Consider the following 22,118-nt stretch of genomic DNA (forward strand, 5'->3'; position numbering starts at 1 on the left):
GGGTTTGAAACACTGTTGTTAACAAGCCTCAGGTGTCAGAGACAAAAGTCTGTGCAGTAAAAATGCAAGGAAACCCAGACACTGTCTTGATCGCTCAGACAACAGAGAAATGAATTATCCTCCTGTGGATGGTGTTCTTGATAGATTAATCCAAACTCCGTCAAACACCCTTTCACATGAAACAAGCTGCTATCTCAGGGTTACCCTGAGATTACCACTCCCTGATTACAGGAACAAGAAATTCCCAAGTATTTCAGTCTCTTTGGTCCTCACTGGTCTACAGACATGTAAACTCTCCCACCCTGAGATAACAGTTCTTCTTTTGTTTACATCATGGTCTATTAGCACAGGATGAAAGGGAGATGAGTCAGGAGCTTCTGATCTTGCCTTCCTCCAATTCCCTTCAACCCAAGTAACCCTAGGAATATGTAAGCATATCAGAAGTGAGCATGAGTTCTCTTTCCAAGGTAAATTATCTTGTAAGTGGACACTTAATTTGATACTCTTGGAATTCTGAGTTGAAACTGCTTTTAATAACACTTATTTTATTAGCAAAACTATTTGCAATACTGCCTTTTACTCCAAAGAGTGCCAAAGTAGTTTACAATCAATTAAAATAAAACAGGGGCCAGCAAACTTTTTCAGCAGGGGGCCGGTCCACTGTTCCTCAGACCTTGTGGGGGGCCGGACTATATTTTGGAGAGGAAAAAAAATGAACGAATTCCTATGCCCCACAAATAACCCAGAGAGGCATTTTAAATAAAAGGACACATTCGACTCATGTAAAAACACACCGATTCCCATAACGTCTGCAGGCCGGATTTAGAAGGCAATTGGGCTGGATCCGGCCCCCGGGCCTTAGTTTGCCTACCCATGCAATATAACAACATTGGAACCACATGTTAAGGGTCTCTCCAACAGCAGCACATAGGTTTTGCGGGGAGGCAAAGATTCCCTGGGTAAAAATACTTTGAAAATGAAGTGCCTGCAGCAAGGCGTGAGTCATTGCTGATGGTAGAAAGCTGATGCTGTTCCTACTGCAAGGAGTACCAAAGACTTTATCAGGTGTGGCAATGTGACCAAGCCCAGAAACTTGCTTTAAATATCTGGCAAATTGTGGCAATATAATTTTTAAATGTACAAATCATTTAGTTTGTACTGCTCAATAGGCCTAAGAATTCAGAACTCTATGTCTAAGAGATTCATGCTGCAATCCTAGGCACATTTCCTTTGGAGTGAGCCTTATTAATCCCAAGGGAGGCCTTAAAGCCAAATAAACATGGACAGAACTGTGCTGTTAGACTTGCATTCAGAACTGTAATAAAAATTATTGGGGGCTGAGGGGAAGAAGTAACTGAATGGAGGAGGGATACGTTTCTGTGCTATAATTTTTATTGGCATTTTGGATAATGGCTTCACTTTAAAGATGCAATAGGCTATTTCCGATGTGTATGACCTTGTATCCCGGAAGAGAATTTAAAACCTTCAACAAATACCAAGGCACTAGTATTGTTCCCATTGCTCTTGTAAGTGATGAGCATTCCATTAATCAGATAATGTATGTAAGTTACAGCACCTCCAATTTTACAAATGATATGATGTATAGGTCGTATCAAACAAACCGCACAATCCTAACAGCCTACTCAGAAGTAAGTTCTATGGAATTCAGTGGGGCTTACTCCCAGGTAAATTGGGTTAGGATTTCAGCCTTAGTCAGACCTACTGAGATCAATAGTTTATGCTCTGCGTATGGCTTAGTAAGGAACAACTGTATGGTTGCTTCGACACAGAATTAAAAGGGTGGGGGAATGTGTCAAAAATACTGTTCACTTGCAAGGTTGCATTCAAAAATATTTCAACAAGGGCCTTCTCTTAAAAAAAAGTGTAATAACAGCACAATCTGTGCAGGTTTACTCAAAATACAGTGTATTCTTCAGAGAGTTGGAGAATACTTTACTCCCAAGCCAGTGTGCCTAGCTCAGCAGCCTGAGGACAAGAAACCCAACAGCTATCAATCACTTAACACAGACAAAAATAATCATAAAGAGCTTAATGTTATGACAACGTTTGAAGATTCCTCTTTCACCAAATAAAGATTTTATTTTTGTATTATATATCAATAAAACCTTTTAAAATCCCCTTTGCTTTTAAATCCCAACGATTACAGAGTCCTGTGATACTGTAAACCCCCCCAGGTTAAAAAAAAAAAGGCAACAAACAACCCTGCGACTGACTAAAGGAGTGAACTCTTAACACGTAACAGCAGCAGCTTATATAGCATGCAAGCCACGTTACCGGTTGCAACACGCAACCCAAGTAAGGCAGGTAGGTAACAATATACTGCACAGATGCAAGAGAGGACGCCGTTGCAACAAGCCCCGTATGAGAGCAGCTTTCTCGTGAGCACGGAAAGCAGGAGGGACAAATATATAAAAAAGCAGCAGCCACGCAAGGCAACATTGATTAAGCACTTGTCCGCCAGGCGTTTGCAACTATATTTATCCGATCACTTCCGCGCAGAGGCGGCCTGATCCATGCCCTTTACTCCACCCTACCCCGCCACCCCCACCTTTGACTCCAGGTTTGCATTTGTCGATCGCGGGAATGCCAAAGGCCGGGTCTCCCCAGCCTGGCTTGCCCTGCAGTCCTGCTGAGCCCCCTTCCCGCTAATTGGTCCCAGATGGTTTTGCCTCTTTCCAAAGCAACAGGAACTTTGGCCACTCGAGGGGGTGGAGGGAAACGGAGGGAGAGAGAAGGAGGGGTGGTGCTGTTGGAAGCTGCGGGCAGGAACACGAGAGGAGAAGCAAAAAAATAAAGGGAAGGGAAGGGGGGGGGGAGAGGTTGCCACGGTGAGTTGGCCGCGCCCAGTCCAGGGCTTGGCTCGCGCGCTTTGCAGGACGCTCAGCCCAGACCAGACGGCGTGTGTGGAGGGCGAGCGGGAGGAAGCGGGCCGAAACTGCCAGGCATCCATTGCAACCAACCTGGGAAGCTCCCTCCCTTCCCCCCGCGCGAGCCTGGCTGGCTGCTCCGAGGGAAAGGCGGCCTGAGGGGAGAAATGCGGGAGGCGGGGACTGTTGCCCGCCTGCTTCCAATGAGCTCATCCTGCCTGGCTGGCGCTGCTGGAAGAGTCCCGCTCGGGACACACACCGAGAGACCCTGAAGCGCCTCGGAGGCGCTGGACTCCCGGAGAAACGGTAAGCGCACCGGGGAAGAGATACTGTAGATGGTGGTAGTAGTAGTCGTCCCCCCCTCCCTCCGCCGCATCCCCACACGCGCCTGCCCTGGGTTTTGCAGAGGGTCCCCCCCCCCTTTGGTCTTTTAAAGGACGCTGCAAGAGGAAACAAAAGTGCGAGACGGAAGTTTCTGCCTAGGGAATATGCATGGGCATGTTTGGCGCAGGAGCCTCGGCTTTCTGCCACTGCGCGAGCAGCTTCTCCCTCGGCGTGAGGGTCTCGCGGGTGGGGGGCACTAGGTGTTGGTGCTGGAGGAGCTGAGGGAAAGGCTGCCCCCGAGCCACGTCGAAGGCGGTCGTGGGCACCGAGGGCTGGCATAGGCGGCGGGGGAAAGGGCCTGCGAAGGGGCAAGGGAGAGCCTGGCTGCTACACGGGAGCAAGGGAGAGCAGCCCGGGGTCGTGCCTTGGTGGGAGGACAGGGCACGCACCGGGTATCGTGTGAAACTGGCGGTCACTCTGAGGGGGAATTGGGAATGTTGTCAAGGAGGCCTAAGGTAAGGCTGGTTTCAATGGAGGAGGGTGTTGTCAGGGGCGGCCAGAGCCCTAAAAAGTGCCGCTGGGTCTGGGAATGTGTTTGTTCGGAAAGTAAAGGGAGGAGTATGTAATGTTTGAGGATGGGTCACCTCACACGTGGTGGTGATGTTCAGGCATGGGCGACGGTTCTCTATAGAAAACGGGATGCAGTCGGGAGTGACAGACGCGCGTGTGGCCTCTTGCTATAGGTATACCTGTGGAAAAATAGACGTGTGTGGATCACACATCATGCGTGTGCATGTGTATTCCTGGACACAGGAGGGATGTCCTGTTATAGTGAAAAACCAGTTTGCATATCGTTACATAAAGAGGTGGTCTTAATTCAGTGCTGAAATTTGCAAAGATTGTCTGAACATGTGCAGAGTGTTTTACCTTTCACAAGTGAACATGCAGTCTCAAGACTGCGATGGCGTGTGTGTAGAAAAGACCTGAAAAGAAGATTGGGTTAAGGGGCAGGGTCTTAAAATCTGTGAGAGAAGCTTCAGAGCCGAACATTGGTGGCTGCAGGGGTGCCAACTTGAATAAAATATGGGGGGAGGAGGTAAGCCCCACCCCACATAATCAATCACATGACACGGCACACACACACCATGCGCATCAATTGGGGGGGCCTGGCCCGTTAGCCCCTAGGAGTTGGCTCCTATGGGTGGCTGGGTTCTGGACTGTCCATCTAACCTGGAGAAAGGATATGGGGTTATCTATCCTCAAAAAAATATACATTTGGAGGAACACAAGCTTGCTGTAGTTGGGGAGCTAATACTAGGTTGCCCAAAGAAGGGAAGTATTAAGTTATTGTACTGCTTAGGAATGGAAATAGTTGAAAATTTTGTATGGGAAAAAAATTATTGGGGGGAGCTGGCTGCATTTAAAAAAGAATGTCCCGGATAACTTTTGCATGAAAGAAACTTGATGCAAAAAATGAGGGCTTGGTGGGCGTGGAAATATGAGACAGAAACTTCATTTTGCGACACACGAACCATTTAGCATTGGTTTCATCAAGTGTATGTCATTTGTAATTGAAAGAGAGAGGTAAAAACAGGGTGTAAGAGTCAGATGACATGTTACTGCCTTGGTTGATTTGTTTCTTAACAATTGGAAGGATTGGGTGTGACAGAACTTCCCAGAAAAGGGTAGGTAGACTTTTTGGGACATTTTGTGAAAAGGTGCGGGCTGTTAAAAGTTAGTCACTCTCACGGGCTTAGAACTGGTTGGTGGGTTCTCCTTTCTTCCAGGTCTGAGCTAGAAAATTTGCTCTTCTGTGGTGGTGAATAGCCCATTTCCTTGAATGATTTGAATGTTTAGTTCTGCTGTAGATTGTCCACCTTGTTTAATCTTTCCCTGTACTTGTGGCACACAGCTGGCTTGAATAAGATAGATCTGAGGCCTCTTCCAGACCCTATGAGCCTTCTTTGCCTAGTGCTTCATCCCTTATTTGTATGGTGTATAAAGATCTCAAGTACCATTGGATAAAACAAGAAGAACATTATTTTATGTGCTGACTTGATTTGTACTTTTCGTAACTCATTTTGATCTTTTTTTAAAAAATGGAACATCGCTTCCTGTTTTCTCTGTTTTGCCAGAGGGAAAGGGAGAGGCAGCCTTATCTTGCAGAGGATTTCTTTCCCAGCCATTCTTGCTTTTTGTTGCACAAACACAAAACTAGTGTTGTTAAATTCTGCTGTGTACATATTCACGATGGAGCATCACACAAGTAGCAACCACTTTGAAACATAGTAAGAACCACATTTGAAAACTTTTCACAGCCAATTGTGCTTGCGTACCATTAGTAGCCAATGAGCAGCATGTAATAGGTTATAATCATCCTTTGCATTTGTGTTTGCACAAGTTGAACCTTTAAAGAATTTCCCATCTATTACCTGAGTAATCCTTAAATGAGCTCTTGAAGGGTAGGTTAGTACTGCCTCCAGTTTTCAGACGAGGGTCTGAGTTGAGCGGAAATGGTTTGTGTGTAAGGCTACCTCATGAATTCATTAGTGAGAGCTTAACAGGAGACTTCGCAGTTTGCAGCGCAGTCAAAATGGGTTTGCAAACTTTTTTTGTGGGAACAACATGGGAATGAGTGCTAAACCTCTGGAATTCTAGGAGAATAAAGTTGAAGTGTCTTTTGCTTCCATGTGTAATATCAAATAAAACCCAAAGATTGCCAGGTAAGAAAATGCCAGCAGAATGGAATAAAGTGCTGTCTGAATGCAGCCTATGACTAGCTTTCATACCACCTGTAGTATTAACCTTTGTAAGGGAATTTCCCCCTTCCTAATGCTGTGTATCACCAGTGATACTAATGGTGCTATCATACATCATAGGGCTGTTTCATGTGTAACTATGGCTCCATTCATTGACTTGTCTATGTATACATGCCAATTAAGAGGCAAATAGCCACCAGGGGGGTTTCATAATATTAATTTGTATATGAAGTAAGTGTATCTAAAATTATGAAGTTAATGAAGGTTAGAAGAAGGGGACTGCAATTTACTTACAGATTTCCCAAGTTTTGAGGCTGTTTGAGGGGAATTAGTTTTGCTTTTCAACCTGCTGCATCCAAATCTGTTGATACCCAAAGGTTGATCCTAAAACCTAAGATAGTAACCAGGATGGCAGACAACATATTCCTTACCACCATGAACTTGCTAATATCAGGCCAAATACATATCCCAAGCGCAGGGGGCACCGTGGTCTAAACTCTCTTGGGCTTGCTGATCAGAAGGTCGGCGGTTCGAATCCCTGCGATGGGGTGAGCTCCTGTTGCTCGGTCCCAGCTCCTGCTAACCTAGTTCGAAAGTACGTCCAAGTGCAAGTAGATAAATAGGTACCACTCTGGTGGAAAGGTAAACGGTGTTTCTGTGCACTGCTCTGGTTTGCCAGAAGCAGCTTAGTCATGCTGGCCACATGACCCAGAAGCTGTAATCTGGCTCCCTTGGCTAGTACAGCGAGTGCTGCAACCCCAGACTCGTCCGGAACTGGACCTAATGGTCAGGGATCCCTTTACCTTTACATATCCCCAAAAAACCATGTTGAGAAATTAAATTTAAATTTCTTTTAGACAACAGTGCAAAATTGCACAACACAGTTTGGTACATAAACCATTCTTCTGTGATACTGATGCAAATTTTCAAATAGCCTTGAAGCTTGAGAAATACCCCTGACTAATTCAGTGGCCTTTGCTGCTGTCTTCCCATTTCTTTATGCCATGTGACAGCTGGCAAAGCAGCAGTTCAGTAATATATTTGGGAGAAGAAAACTTTGCTGCTTGGCAAAAGTATTTCTGTTTTACCAATAGGATAGTTGACATTTCTTTCTAATAGTAGGGTTCTTTTGATTGCTAGGAGCAAAGGAACTTGCAGTTGCTATGAAGGTACTCATTATAGTACTCCTAAAATGCTTTGCTCAACAAGTCCATTTGAAAAGTCTTGGGAGCAGATTTGACAGTGAACGTCAATTGTTTGCACACTTTTCTGTCAGCCATATGTTTTGTTTGCATTTTTAAAAACAATAAAACCCTAGTATAATATCCAAATTGTAAAGGAAATAAATATGGTATCTTACATCCTTCAGAACTTCCTCTGAAGAATTGATTGTGATTTTTTAAAAATAACATTATTTCTTCTTTCCATGTACATAACTATGCAGAGTCTTTCCTAATTGCGGAGATTATAGTATCAGTGGTGGGGAACTGGGTGTCATGATATTTATTTAAATCTATTATCGGAGAGCAAATGGCCAGTTGTGAAAATTGTTGTTGGTATGTAGGGCAAGCCTATAACTTTGGCAGTGCCTATGGAGCTTTACTTTGCTTGACGTTATAAAGTGCCAGTTGTTCTGCTTTCTTGGTTTAGCTAACCACTGGAATGTCCAAATGATGATAAATTAGGTCCACTGCAGAGCCAAAGCATACTTGGTTCTTTTCCAAACTTGCTAACTTCCCATAACTGCCTTTAGGAAAAGAGGCATTTTGTGTCTTTAACTGGAGTCTTGTACAGTCGATGCCATGGCAACTCTGAATTGGAGGGCATCACTTTAAAGTCAGCTGAGGAATCTGAACTCTTGATGGGTTTTTTAATGTGTGTGTGTGTTTTTAAGATGGAGTTTAATATAGTGTAAATCTCTCTTTCTGGGTTATATAGGATAAGCCATTTACTAGTCAATAGAGCATGACTTTTTAATTTATTTATTTTTAAATTATGTTTTAAACACTGTTTCACAGGCAATCTAGAAAGGGGAGGACTAAAAAAAGACGGTCTGTTCCATTAGACTTTTATAGGTGATGGTGTCATTGCAGCTGTGACCAAATGGGAAAACAAACCTTTTGTATATGGCTAGCAGTTATTGTAAAGGTGGGAGAACTTGTGTATGTTCTAAGGAGCATGGGCCAGGGATAGTGTGTATGTTGCGTATTCTGCACAAATACGGACTTTCTGTAGGATTGCCCTGCCATTGCTGGGACTAGAGAGTAAGTGTCTGCCCTTGTTTGTAGTGTCTCTTGGTACAGCATTTTACCTTTCATAGAAGTTAGTGACATCCATTTACATATTATCACTTATATATTAATAGAGAACTCATCATACAAAGGCAAATCCTAATGTAACCAAAAACAGCATGATCCATATGCAGTTGGGGACATTAGCAGGTTTGGCGGAAGCTTAAGGTTTGCAGAAGCACAAAGTATCCTTAGGAAAAAAGACCCAAACAGCCCAGGGAGGACTGAGCGTGATTCGTAGCCACAAAATGCTAACTAAGTGCCTGTTGGTTACACACTGCAACCTTTTATTTCAGGTCCCTCTTGTTGTTTCTTAATTAATTAGTATGCTGTTTTGCTGCGTCAATGTGCCCAAAGTGGCTCGCAGCAGAAGGAACAACAGTGCAATAATTTGTTATTGATTGGACCTTTTTATGGATTCTGTAATTTTTTATTGCTTTATTTCATTGATCCCTGCTGTGGGATTAAAATAGTCAACGAAGAGCAGGTTATAAATACTCAGAAATAAAAAGAAAAACAATTGGATATGAAAGCATCATTCCTATCCCTGTCTTATATGGTATAAAGTAAAGTTAGCCTCCCAATCCTGAACATGCTAGGATTGAAATACTTTATGCTGCATGAACAGTGGAGGGGGTTCTTGCCTGCCAAGGTATTTAGCAGCCTGGTGGGACACAGATTTCTTTCCCCTCCGCCACTCTGGCATTGTCCTGCCCAGAAATGAAGTAAGTTGTTGGCTGCAGAGATCAACTCCCAAGACTAGCTTTAAAGGCATAGCTTGCAGTGTCGTACAGAAAGATGGTGTTTGTAGGCATCAGCCTAGGGAAGCATCATCATGTGCCATACAGTGTAGTATCACATGACGGAGATGTAGTTAGAGGCTTTCACATATTATGACTGCCTAGTGCAGGCATAGGCAAACTCCGCCCCTCCAGATGTTTGGGACTACAATTCCCATCATCCCTAGCTAACAGGACCCGTGGTCGGGGATGATGGGAATTGTAGTCCCAAACATCTGGAGGGGCGGAGTTTGCCTATGTCTGGCCTAGTGGGAAGGCTTTCTAACGGTGATCTATGTGGGAAGCACAGCATGCAAAACGAAAAGTTTCTAGTTTTCGTGGTCGTGAATATAATAAGCCTATTTGGTCCTTGTTTATTTTATACCCAGGCCTTGGTTCTGAAAATAAGGAAGTTCACAGAAGTAGTAAAGTTTCCTATCCAATTCTCTGCACTGTCTACTCCTGAAAATCCTCTCCAGAGGGTCTCAGGACTCCTCCTGGAATGGGTCTGTTGAACTGCCTGAAATCAGGTGTATGTCTTCTCTCTTCGGTGCCCTTCGATAGCACCTTCAGAGAGGCTTTTCAGGGGGCTCAAGTGGGGGATGGGGGCATAGAAAATTTTCCTTCCGTGAACTTATTTAACTTATTTTCGGATCTATCCCTATATGTCTGTGAATTCTGAGAAAGGTTGCTTTGTAGTTGGGCTCGCTATGTGCTAAAATCCAGTTGCTATGGAGTTGCTCATGGTGCTTATTTATTTGGAGTTAACCATTTCTGATTATCGTAGAAGACCTACAGGCAACTCCCCGTTTCTTGAAGGGGTTGCATTCCAGGTCAAAGTGCATGTTGGCGGAACACACACAAGCCTGCTCCATTCCACCCTCTTCTGGGTCCAAATGACCTGCATGTCAGCAGTTGCGCATCAATTGGACGCGCCTAAAATGGTTGCCACCCGTACTGTGTTCCTGCAGATGATAGGCAGATTTAATAATTGGTGAAAAATCCATTTGGTGTTTCGCCAGGTGCTGAACAAGCGGCTCATTGCTGAATAATGTGACTTGTTTCGTAATTTTTAAAATGGTATTTAGATAACAACATAACTTAATGTTCTGTTCTAAATGGATGTCTGTGATTTGTAAGGCAAAAATAGTTAATTGATTAACACCGTATCACGGTGCTCCATGCGCCAGTAGCGGTTTAGTCATGCTAAGCCACATGACTTGGAAATCTGTCTGTGGACAAACGGCGGCTCTCTCGGCCTGAAAAGCGAGATGAGCGCCGCACCCCATAGTCGCCTTTGACTGGACTTAACTGTCCAGGGGTCCTTTACCTTTACATGCCTGTACATGTCTACTCAGAAGTAAATCTAATTGATTATTCCCAGGTAAGTGGGGATTGTGTTGTAGGTATATTGCATTTCTTTGAAGAAATAGTTAGGGTAGAAAGTTTATAAATAAATAACCAAAGGCTCCAATCCCAAACACACTTACTCGGGAGTTAGTTTTGTTGGATGTAATACTTCCAAGTAAATATAGATTTGTGCTGCAAATACCTAAAGCTTTAGTTGGTTGATGAGGTCAACCAACTAGAGATGGCTTTCCATTGTTTCAATGAATGAGAGTTCATTTATTAAATTCTATATTTAATACATTTCAGACTTCCTTAAATATATCTGAAATACCTATACTGTATTGTGGTTTTGGTATGAACAACTTTCAAAGCAGGTGATTTATTCGATTAAACCTTGTTAACTGGTTGATAGCTTTAATAATTTCAGATTAATAATGGTCCTCTATAACAGTCCTGCTCTAAGTGTGTGATTTCTCTCCCCTCCAGGCTCTTTATCCCTTTCCTGTTTTTTAATTTGATGGATGCAGCCCTTTCATCATAAAGTTTTCAATGAAAACACCTGTATCATTACAATACAGAGTCTTCTTTTGTACTGAAGGATTCAATAATCTAAATCATTCGGGTATACTGGAGTTTTTTAGACAGTAATCCTGTGTTCAGATGGTCCATGAAAAGGAACAATATTTTTTTTTCTAAGGAAGGAGGCAGTTTTGATCAGGGATGGATTATCAAACAGGATAAAGGTCTTGTGGTTTTTATATTATGAAACTGGTACAGTCTCCAAATTCGCCCCTAAAAATTATTAGGAGAAGGGCTTTCAATTCCAACTGGCTTAGGGCCAATGATTTTAATAATGTGGCACTAGTTTTGACAATGATGTTAGTGCTGAAGGAAGAAATGTTATTAAAATGTGATTTATGTATGTCCTTTGGTTTGTAGAACAACAAAGCTTATTAAGTGGTCTGCCAAGATCACAGCAATTTTCAAGTGATCTGTGTGTTTGTGTGGTGATGGGGAGTTTGAGAGCCATGGCTGGACACTCTGAAAGGTCCAACATTAAGCATACCAATGTGTGGAGGAATTGCAAAACAGAGGTCACAGAGAAATCCTATATTAGCATTATACTGGAACTGGAGATAAGCTAATGTTATCTATGCTAGCATAACAACTGCCATATCCCCTCCTTTTCCAGTCTGGAAGGGGAAGCCAACACCTTAAGGAATTGTTGTTAAAATGTCATTGGAAGTGAGGATTGTTCCATCACTGATGCCTGTATGCAAACCCACACATGAAAGGAGTCAATGAAGTCATGAAATGTATGCCCCAGAATGCACCCCTACATCAGTAAAGATAAAAGGTAAAGGAGCCCTGGATGGTTAAGTCCAGTCAATGGCAACTATGGGATGTGGTCTCATCTCACTTTTCAGACTGAGGGAGCCGGCGTTTATCCACAGACAGGTCAGGTCATGTGGTCAGCAAGACTAAACAGCTTCTGGTGCAGCGAGACACTGAGACGGAAGCCAGAGCGCACAGAAACACCATTTACCTTCCTGCCACAGCAGTACCTATTTATCTACTTGCACCGGTGTGCTTTTGAACTGCTAGGTTGGTAGAAGCTGGGACAGAGCAATGGGAGCTCACCACCGTCGCAGGGATTCAAACCACTGACTTTCCAATCAGCAAGCCCAAGAGGCTCAGTGGTTTAGATCACAGTGCCACCCATGTTACCTACATCAACATGCATACAACAGAACACAACAGTGCCACCATTGCAGCCCCCTCGGTGTCACAATCAGTAATGACCCTGCTACTGCCCAGGTATTCCTCCAGGTGAGGGTTCATATCCCCTTATCCAACATACAAGCACTTTCTACAGTGGCTCAACAGACAGCAAAGGAACCAGTGCTATATTAGGGCCATTTCATCTGTTGTATACGGTAACTCATGCAGCTTGTACCAGAGCCTGTCTGGAGCAGATAGGTTTTCAACACCACGGAGGTACAGCTGTGAACAACATCCCCACTGCAGCTGGTCACAGGATGGGTCTCCCTCCTAGTTAGCATAGAACTGGGTGTGGGATAAATCTTGTGTGTAGATTGGAGGTGCATTGGATTTGGTGTAAATGTACTCTTGTCCTGGGCTGCCCATGTCCCGTTTCAGCCATTCTGCCAGCATATATAATGTATTTTGTTGGTGTATGTTTCGTGACATCGGCTTATCTGGCATTCTGGGGCTTCTGCCAAATCCTGCAGCCCCTCAACCAGCAGACCTTCAGTACAGAATTGCACCTTTATGTGAGTGATGACACGAAATGTTGTGACAGGTTATCTGTTCTTCTGGGCTGATTCAGAGGAGGGGAAAAAACCCTGTATCCTCCCCTCCCCCAATTGATCTGCTTATCTCAGAATTTTATAGTCATGGCTTACTTTAACAGCCTGTACATTCTGATTTTCTCTTTCACAGTTTTGACAGGCTCTGGAAATCATGCTTTGCAATTTTACATTTTTGATATTGGCTGCCTAAATAGCCAAATATAAGTAATTTCTTTAGAATGGTTTCCCCAGTTATAGACTAATCTGTTCTCCGGCACTGCAGATATTTGTGAAATATGCTATACTTTGGTTTGGTGACATCATAATGCAGCAATTGGTGCATCTTCCCTTGGTACCCCTATTTTACAGTAGTCATAACCCCAACCCCAGTACAGTGGTACCTTGGGTTACAAACACCTCGGGTTACAGACTACGCTAACCCAGAAATATTACCTCGGGTTAAGAACTTTACCTCAGCATGAGAACAGAAATTGTGCACCGGCGGCGCGATGGCAGTGGGAGGCCCCATTAGCTAAAGTGGTCCCTCAGGTTAAGAACAGTTTCAGGTTAAGAACAGACCTCCGGAACGAATTAAGTTCATAACCAGAGGTACCACTGTAGCTGTGATCTCAGAAATGGTTGTGGCTGTGTATGTATAAGTGTTGGGTCCATATTAAAGCTGCTCCGTGTGGGTGCACAATTTTGTGGAGAAATTAAAGATCACTTATTTGTGCAAACCGGCCCTACTAAACTGTCTACCAGATCAAGAGAATATTCCCTATTGTTAATAGGGGTAGGTACTATATGTAGTGTAAACACATTGGAGGGCACAAGTGCGCCAAACATGTTGTCAGCCCTTTGTTTCTAAAAATTTATTTGTTAACCTTTTTGATACAGCTGTGTTTGTATAGAGACATCTTAAACTGCAGCTCCTAAATCTACGCTCTGCATTTTGTCTAGGAGAAGATTAGCCTCCTCATGTAAGTATGTGATAACTCTGCTCCTCTGAGTTTTGGTTTCACATGGGTAATATTACCCTCTGAAGAAACATATTTGGGGAAAATTTCCTCTGGTGCACTTTCTCCAAATACTTTGTTGCTATCATCTGTGAAAGAAAGTGTGTGTGTGTGTGTGTGTGTGTGTGTGTGTATGTATGTGTATAATACAAGCACACAGGCGGAGTCTCATCTATTGGATAGGTGAGCAAGAAGTAGGTATGTTTGAATTAGGACAGTTTATGGTTTCATTTTTACTTCAGTGGAATGTTGGGTGCAGCTTTGTCAGTAATTTCACATAAATTAGCAGCATGCCTTTAACCAGTTTTCAGGGTGGCTTGCAAATGAAATCGGATTAAAGCCAAAACATTAAAAGCTTTAAAGTGCGATGTAAAAACATGCAGCTTCAGATACAAGAAATGCAGAGTGGTATAAAGAATACAAAGTAGCATAAGAATGGCCATCTGAGATAAAACAGGTCAGATTTAAAAGCTTGATAAAATAAGGTCTTTGGCAGTCAGGGTGCCACCACAAAGAAGGCCCTCTTCCCTATATAGCCTTCTGCTAGAGCTCAGGTTGTGGTAGTGTCAGACCCACAAAGTGGCTGGCCAAATGCACCTTATGATGGGATGATTTTTTTAATTAAAAACCCCCACTTGGCACTAAATATTGATACTTTGTGCATAATTTATAATCCCAAACTCAAAACATTGTTCCTGCTTTGTTTTACATAGCAAAGCAAAGGCTCTAATTCAGTTGTATGGACTCGTGTCTATTTGTGCTGGAATACAGTTTGTTATTGGCTCTGTGTGTCTGTGTTGAAAGTAATATATCCAGTAATGTAATGTAGGTCTGCATCTGGCTGAAAGTAATGCACTGGTGGCAAGTGAAGTAAGATTTGCATATGAATAGGCATCTGCTTGCACGAATTGGAAGGAAATTTCATCTGAATGTAAATGCTGCCTATGTATGTGCATTACTTTAAATTGGATGTGCATTTGGATACACATCTAAATGCAGGCAGGCATGTGCAACGAGAGCGGGAATATATTTTATAGAAAGTTATGGACTTGGTTTTAGGAGAATGACAGTGCAGTCCTATACATGTCTACATGGGAATAAGTCCAATTGAGTTCAGTGAAATTTACTCCCAGGTAAGTGAATATAGGTTTGCAGCTTGTGAGTAGGTTGGCAGTATACAGTGGTGCCTCGGGTTAGAGACGCTTCAGGTTAGAGACGCTTCAGGTTACAGACTCCGCTAATCCAGAAATAGTACCTCGGGTTAAGAACTTTGCTTCAGGATGAGAACAGAAATCGTGTCGTGGCAGCGGGAGGCCCCATTAGCTAAAGTGGTACCTCAGGTTAAGAACAGTTTCAGGTTAAGAACCCACCTCCAGAGTGAATTAAGTTCTTAACCTGAGGTACCACTGTAACTGTATTATGGTCAACTATTTTGAATTAGTTTGCTTTTAAGAGATACTTAATGCAAGTGAAATTAATAAACCCAAATTTTAAAAGTTTTAGAGAAAAAGAATCAACTATTGCCCTATTTTATCATGCTTCCTATTCTAGACACAGTCCTTAGCCACTTTTCTGGTTCCCTTGGCAAGTATGTACAAGTCTGGTTTGACTGGTTAGTGGCTTGTGTACTTGAAGGAGGAGGCTTCCAAGTCACCCTGGAAGCAGTAATAGGTATATTGTGTACATAAGGAACATCTTGTGTCTGTTATGTAATGTGCCCATAGTGCTTCCAGTCTCCCAATCCGACTTCTCAGAATATTCACACCATGGTCGTTGTCTGTGCCCCATAGGGTAGATAGTTGAGGCCAGGATGGGCTGTGCAGCATATACATAGCCTCTTTCAAGTTTTCTGGCATTTTGCAAACATGAACTTTTGTTCTTTGGCTTCCTTGTTCTCAACAGCAGTGTGCTGAAAGAAAAGATTATTTGCCTTACGATTGCAGACTGGAAGCACTGACAGCCATAATGATGTGCCTTAAAAATACATCTGCAAAGTTTTCTTCACTACTGTGCTTGGCTAGCGTCCACCTGTTGCTGTATTTAGGTTTCAGCATTGGTGATGTGTTTGTTTTTCTTTCATAGAAAAACTCAGCAGAAGTACTAACATGGTTCAGCTTCCTAGGCTCACTCAGCTATGGCTTTCCTTCATTGTGTCTAGTCTACAATGGTGATCTGAAGGCACCCACTTCTGGCTACATTATGAGCCACTTTTGGGAGCTGCTGTGTTACTTCTAAAAATCAAATGGTGCATCTTCTGTTATTATTATTTTAAAACCAGATTTAGTAGCTGCAGGAAGATAAAAAGCATCCTTGATAAGGGCCTTAAAGGGAAGGGAAAAATGCATGAGGATCCACATTTCCCTTTTTGAAATTCTCTGACAGAAACTGGTCCTTTGAAACACCCACGCAATGGCCAAGCAGGGTCAACAGGCAAGCTGCACCAAGAGCCCAATTGAGCTTGGGCACAAGTTCTGGGGGTCTGTACCTTGTGCTGGGCCAAAGGGACAGGGCATGGATCCTGTAGATGTGCCACCCACCTTGCTGTTAACCTGGATTTTGCTGGAACTGCAGCCAGGTTGGTAGGTACTCTTTAGCCATAAGGCCTGGTTTGCCTTGCTTTTTAGGGAACCACAATGCAGGGAACCTTTTACCTTACCTTTTAGGGAACCACAACTTGTAACATTGGAGACTGATTGCCAGAAACCCTCATTTGAGGCCTACCACTTCCAACACCCGCAAGCAAAAATGCAGGCCTTTAAATATTTTTCAGAACCTTTTTCTGGATCACCTCCTGAATTCATTGCTCTGGCTGCCTCCCAGTTAGTGTATACAGCAGAACATGCCCCACAATAATTTTCTCATGTAAGTATGTGGCATATTGAGGCTGCTTCTCCAGCAATTTCAACTTGCTGGAGGAAGAGGAAGGTGAAATTGGAGGGGGGCAGAGTTGTCTGAGTCTTGCCTGTCTATTTCTGGGTTCTCCCTCGTGCCACCCACCCTGCTGGGCTTTTGACAACTAAGAGAATGCCCACCCCTGGTAATGGCATTCTGCTACATAGCTGCTTGCTGTGAGTCTTCTGTTTGCACCTCTTAAGGTCAGAAGGAATGTGGATGAAGTTACAGGGCCTCTCATTCCATGCGTGGTGTTGATCTTCATTAGGTCGAAATATTTTGCATTGTTATGTGCCTTCCAAATTTGCCATACAGTGTGGTATGTGATGATATTTTAGCACAAGTCCTGTCACAAGGATCTTGGAGACAAGAGACGTGTTTCTCCAACTTTCTTATTTGTAGAGCACCCACTGCATTTTGTCAACATCTATTTTAAAACACTTAAAATAGACATCTGTGGCATGCTGCAACCTGAAGAAAGGTGTGTTCGTTGCATTTCCAACATAGGGAAGTCTACCACAGTTTAGAGGAGAAAACAACTCCACATCAAAAGTCGGTTTAAAGGCACTGCCAGTATAGGTCTGTATCTTATTTTGCATGCCAGCTGTGAAGAGCTTTTAATTGCTAAAAAAAATGAAAGACTAGCTGGTTTTGATTAGGTATGAATTACTTCAGCTTTGTGGTGCTTGCTTTGAATTCTAAAAAAATTCCCCAATCTGAAGTCTTGCTTTTCTGCCTTTGGCTAATATAAAAGGTTTATTAGGCCTTTGAAACAAAAGGGTTGGAGAGCATCTAAGTTGTCATATGGTAAGAGTTGACCATTTTTTCTCCTCCTCCCTTATCCTCTTACATAAGTTCAGTGTTCATGTGAAAAGGAAGCACTCTCAAAGTATAATATCAGTACATTTGAAGAGGTATTTAATAAACCACAAATAATGTACTTCTGCTTCAGATACAGATTTCGGACAGTATTTTGGGGCTGATTGGGGCCATCCCATAGAACGGAATAAGGTTTTGCTTGTTCTTGCCCTGCTGTTTATATGGGAATGTAAGTTGTCCCACATACATAAAATCCAACATGCACAAGTTTTTAATTGCTCAGCTGATTTCCCTGTAAAGTCCAGGTAAATGACTGCATGCCTATGCCTTTGTGTTCATCCATGGAGGCTGACCCATGTAGAATGCGCAGAGCTGATGGGCAGGATATTACTCCGCTCCATACAGCAGCCTGGATCCAGCCCAAAGTACTGTCTGAACCAGCCTGCAGAGTGACATGTGTAAATGTTGAGGGTGAAGTCTTGTGCTTGAGATGATAAATACAGTTTAAAAGAACAGGTTCAGATGTTTTCAAGTTTCTAGTCAAACCTGTAATGTAACACTTAATCCCTTCCTCTAGTTGGGTATGTGACTCTTACATTATTATTTTCCGAACACCATGATGGGAAATGTTAAATAAATATTAAACTCTAATTGCTTTTGGAATAACAGAGTAGTTTTCCATTTCCTATTCTTTGGGAGATATTCACAGTTCAGAAGATAGGAATGTGAGTTATATATGTAGATTAGATACATGAAATCTGGAATCTTTTCCCTCTGCGTAAGATTCTGCCTCCTGGAGAATTTTTGAGACCAAAGGCATTAAGGCACACTTGGGAGTCAGTTCTACGGAACTCAAGATTGACTTCTAAGTGGGAATAGATAGAAGAGTGGTGAAAGAGAAGGAGCTCTCCCAAATAGTACAATCCCGAATCTTCTCAGTACTGTATAAAGGTGGGACTTATGCGGAGTCACTGTAAATTCAGAGTTTCTTCTCATACATCACTGGACCTTACCTCGCTGCCAACTTCGTTAGTGGAAGGAACATGTTCAGCACAACCATATATAATTTACAGCCACATATGCTACCGAGGAGATGAAGAATCAGACTGAAGGTGGTGGTGGTGGTGGAGTATCGTTTTGGTTGCTACTTTATTGAGATTCAGGCCCCAATTTCACCATTCTGGTCCTATGTTTCTTGCTTACAAGTTAGAACAGTTACAGCATCTCTTAATTCAGATGGTTTGCATATTTTCTAATTACCATGAACTGTGGTTAAACTTGAGATGGTACATTGTGTGCCTATTTTAAAAAGAATTCTGTTGTAAGGGGGAGAAAAATGAACATAAAGAAACATAAGGCTGCATTCTGCCTCGACAGCTCTGTCAAGAACACCCACATGTCAGCTGGACTGTCATGTTCCCATCTGAGCTGCGAGAAAGCTACTTTTGCCACCAGTGGCTGATTTCGTGCCTTCAAAACAGCAAGTAGTGTGTGGTTTCTTTGCCAGTTCCCTTGGAAGGTTGGACTTGGAGATGTGGTTTAGAGACGAAGAATGGAAAAATAACATTCGACTTCTAGTCTTAATTTTAGGAACCCAGGTGTTAATTTAAAATTTTAATTTACCTTTCTTCATATATTGGCCTTGTTCACAAGTCACAGTAAGGTTATGTAAGCCAACAACAAATTGTGGCTACTGATCTTGGCTTATTAGGGAACCGATAATGACCCTAGGTTTGGAAGTCACTGAGTGTTTGTTGTGGGGGAGGAAGGGAAAGGAGATTGTTAGCCGCTTTGAGACTCCTTAAGTGGAATGAAAGGTGGGATATCAAGTCCAAACTCCTCCTCCTCCTCCTCCTCCTCTTCTTCTTCATTATAGCATAGTATAAAAACACTGAAATTGCAACACCCAGCATGTTCACAGACCTCCTAAGGATGACAGCAGATTGTGACAAGTGCACCACCTGGGTTGGCTAAAGCAACACTTCATTAAAAAGCCTTGTGCCTTATAGTCTCCAGTCTTATTTTTGAATTGGAATGGAGGAGAGTCCCTCGACAGAATCTAAGTACAGTGGTACCTCGCAAGACGAATGCCTCGCAAGACAAAAAACTCGCTAAGCGAAAGGGTTTTTTGTTTTTTGAGCTGCTTCGCAAGACGATTTTCCCTATGGGCTTGCTTCGCAAGACGGAAACGTCTTGCAAGTTTGTTTCCTTTTTCTTAACACTGTTAATACAGTTGCGACTTGACTTCGAGGAGCAACTCATAGAACGCGGTGTGCTAGCCTTTTTTGAGGTTTTTAAAGACTTTGGTGATTTTTGAAGCTTTCCCAAAACTTTCCCGACACCGTGCTTCGCAAGACGAAAAAAATCGCAAGACGACAAAACTCGCGGAACGAATTAATTTCGTCTTGCGAGGCACCACTGTAGGTGAAAAGATTCACACCAGAGTAAGCAGGATCCAAACCATTAGGCTCAGAAGGTGGGCAGCAGCCAATTGTTTTAGTAGGGAAGTATTTTACCCTTTCCAGGAAGGGGGGAAAATGAATTCATCAGATTTTGACTCTCATCCACAGATATCTGAAAATCTTAATGCCACTCTCACTGCTTGGGTTCCCAGTGAGCTGGAGAAATCTAGCAGCCCCCACAAATCACACACCTACAAACGACACATTATCCACAATCCCTTTATCCTCCACCTACTTTCTGTAACCAGTATAGCCAAGATTATTTGATTAATGTTCTACCATTTCTGTTACTTGTGATGAAGTGTGTCTATGTTGACATTCGGATAGGTTTGCCATTTGCGTGCTATGGAATTAGCAGCCACCTTTTGGACTTTGGACTTGTTATTTTAGGGGAGGTGTATAGTAAACGGTGTATAAAGGGTCCAGGCAAATCCATTTAAGTATCCTCTGTATCCTATTTCTATACTAATAACGTCAACAGATTTCTGTCAAAATTTATACCTTCTAAGTCGGGTATACTTTCAACTGTGAGTTGCATATTAGAAATAATAAAAAAGTCAGTCAAAGTCTACTGATTGAAGGTGCTTGTGAGTGGAGGGTGTTGTGGTGTAGTCTTGTATGTTGTATGGGCAGTGACTTGTGCTGGGGGGGGGCATGTCCCTGTTGCTGTCTCTGTGGAGGCAGCATATGGATGTTGGTGTCAGCACAGTTCCTGGTTGGTGGGTACCGGCAGAGTTTCTAGGTATGCTCTAGATAGGTCTACTGTTTTTATACCATTTTTATATTTTCTGGCTCTGTGTGTCCCGTCCCCCCCCAACTGGGACACATTGCATAAGCTGTTTGGTTCTGCCAGCCTAATGGTGGTATGCTTTTCTGCTCTAATGTAATCAGGTTGTGCTATAATAATTATCTGAGGCCCTTCTTTATGTGTCTGCTCCAGTCCAGAGTGTGGCGACATGATAAAGGGCCTTTTCTATGGTGGCTCCCCATTTGTGGAATGCTCTCCCCAGGGAAGCTTACCCGGCAGCTTCATTACATATTATCATGTGCCAGGCAAAACTGTTTCTCTTTAATCAGGCCTTTGACTGATTAACATACTATGTCCTTTTAAATATTTTGTGGAGGGGGAATGTTTTTGCTTTGTCTTTGTTTCTGTTTTTATTATGTATTTTGTGTTCTCGTTTTGTATTTTTATGTTGTGAACTGCCCCGTGATCTTCAGCTGAAGGGCAGTATTATTATTATTATTATTATTATTATTATTATTATTATTAATATCCTTCAGGCTCCTCTTAAAGTTTCATATGCAGCTATATGTTTTTTGCTTTGAAATACTTAATTAAGGTGTCTCAACATACCTGGCAAAGCTTGTCCAAGGCACTGTAGGAAAAACAAAGAACAAGCTGTTGACAAAACAAATGCTACTTTAATTAAAAAAGTGAAATTGGTGAAATTAGCTTGATATATTTATGATTTCTTTTTCTTTTTGGCCCAGTGCATGGGCTGAAATCCAAAGAATTCCTTTCAGGTGCATGCAAAACAGTTTCTGAAGGTTCCCTCACCCCCTCTTTCAGCTAGAGCCGCCTGATTGTATGAGCAATAGTTTTTGAATCTGCAGGAGTCGAAAGAAACCGCTTAACTCCAGTGCCCATCATCTCTGACTATTGGCTGTGCTGAGGGTAGTTGGAGTCCAACAATATCCGGAGAACCACAGGTTCTCTATAAACGGTCAGCTTCTGCTGTGATTGTTGTCCTTCCTTTCCAATTCCATTTGAAGGAGGGATCTGGGTTCTCATATTGTGTCAAAGTAGTGTTTTGAGGGCTTAGTTTAATTTCTGTAGTGGGACTTATTTAAATTTTGAGCGTTCTACAGAGCAAAGTCATATATACCTGTTGAGGTCTTAATCTAAAGCTGAAGGGGAAAAAATAGAAAAGAAAAAGCCATATCCAAGCCTCTTCTGTACATTGAACTTTAACATTTACAAAATAAGCCCGAGTCTCTTCCCAGGAGAAAAAAAGGATTTGACTTCATGTCTCCCGTGTGAAATATTTGCAGAATGTTAAATAAAATTTATAACTTGACTCTTTTGCTGCAAGGCATGGAGAATACTTGTAATTTTAGGCAAGAAAATGCTCTGCTTAATGTCTCATTCTATCACCGACAAGAGCCTGATGAACAAAATTATTTTTGGAGAGAATTTGTTGAGGATAGATGTGTGCAGTTTTC

General features: G+C 42.6%; 1 protein-coding gene across 4 annotated transcripts in view; it reads left to right on the plus strand.

The window, feature by feature from the left end:
* The first annotated feature begins 2,810 nt into the window (after window positions 1-2,810).
* TANC1 (tetratricopeptide repeat, ankyrin repeat and coiled-coil containing 1) overlaps window positions 2,811-22,118 on the plus strand; it is a 127,335-nt gene continuing 108,027 nt past the window's right edge. For 2 of the 4 annotated variants that reach the window (XM_028746534.2, XM_028746505.2), the window contains exon 1: window positions 3,450-3,727. In XM_028746534.2, coding sequence (XP_028602367.2) covers window positions 3,707-3,727 — 21 coding nt within the window. In that variant the 5' untranslated portion in view covers window positions 3,450-3,706. Of the gene's footprint in view, window positions 3,195-3,449; window positions 3,728-22,118 lie in introns of those variants that run through there. The other 2 variants (XM_028746495.2, XM_028746515.2) reach the window with 2 other exon arrangements.

The sequence above is a fragment of the Podarcis muralis genome, chromosome 1, assembly GCF_964188315.1.
Source record: "Podarcis muralis chromosome 1, rPodMur119.hap1.1, whole genome shotgun sequence".
Classification (NCBI taxonomy): Eukaryota; Metazoa; Chordata; class Lepidosauria; order Squamata; family Lacertidae; genus Podarcis; species Podarcis muralis.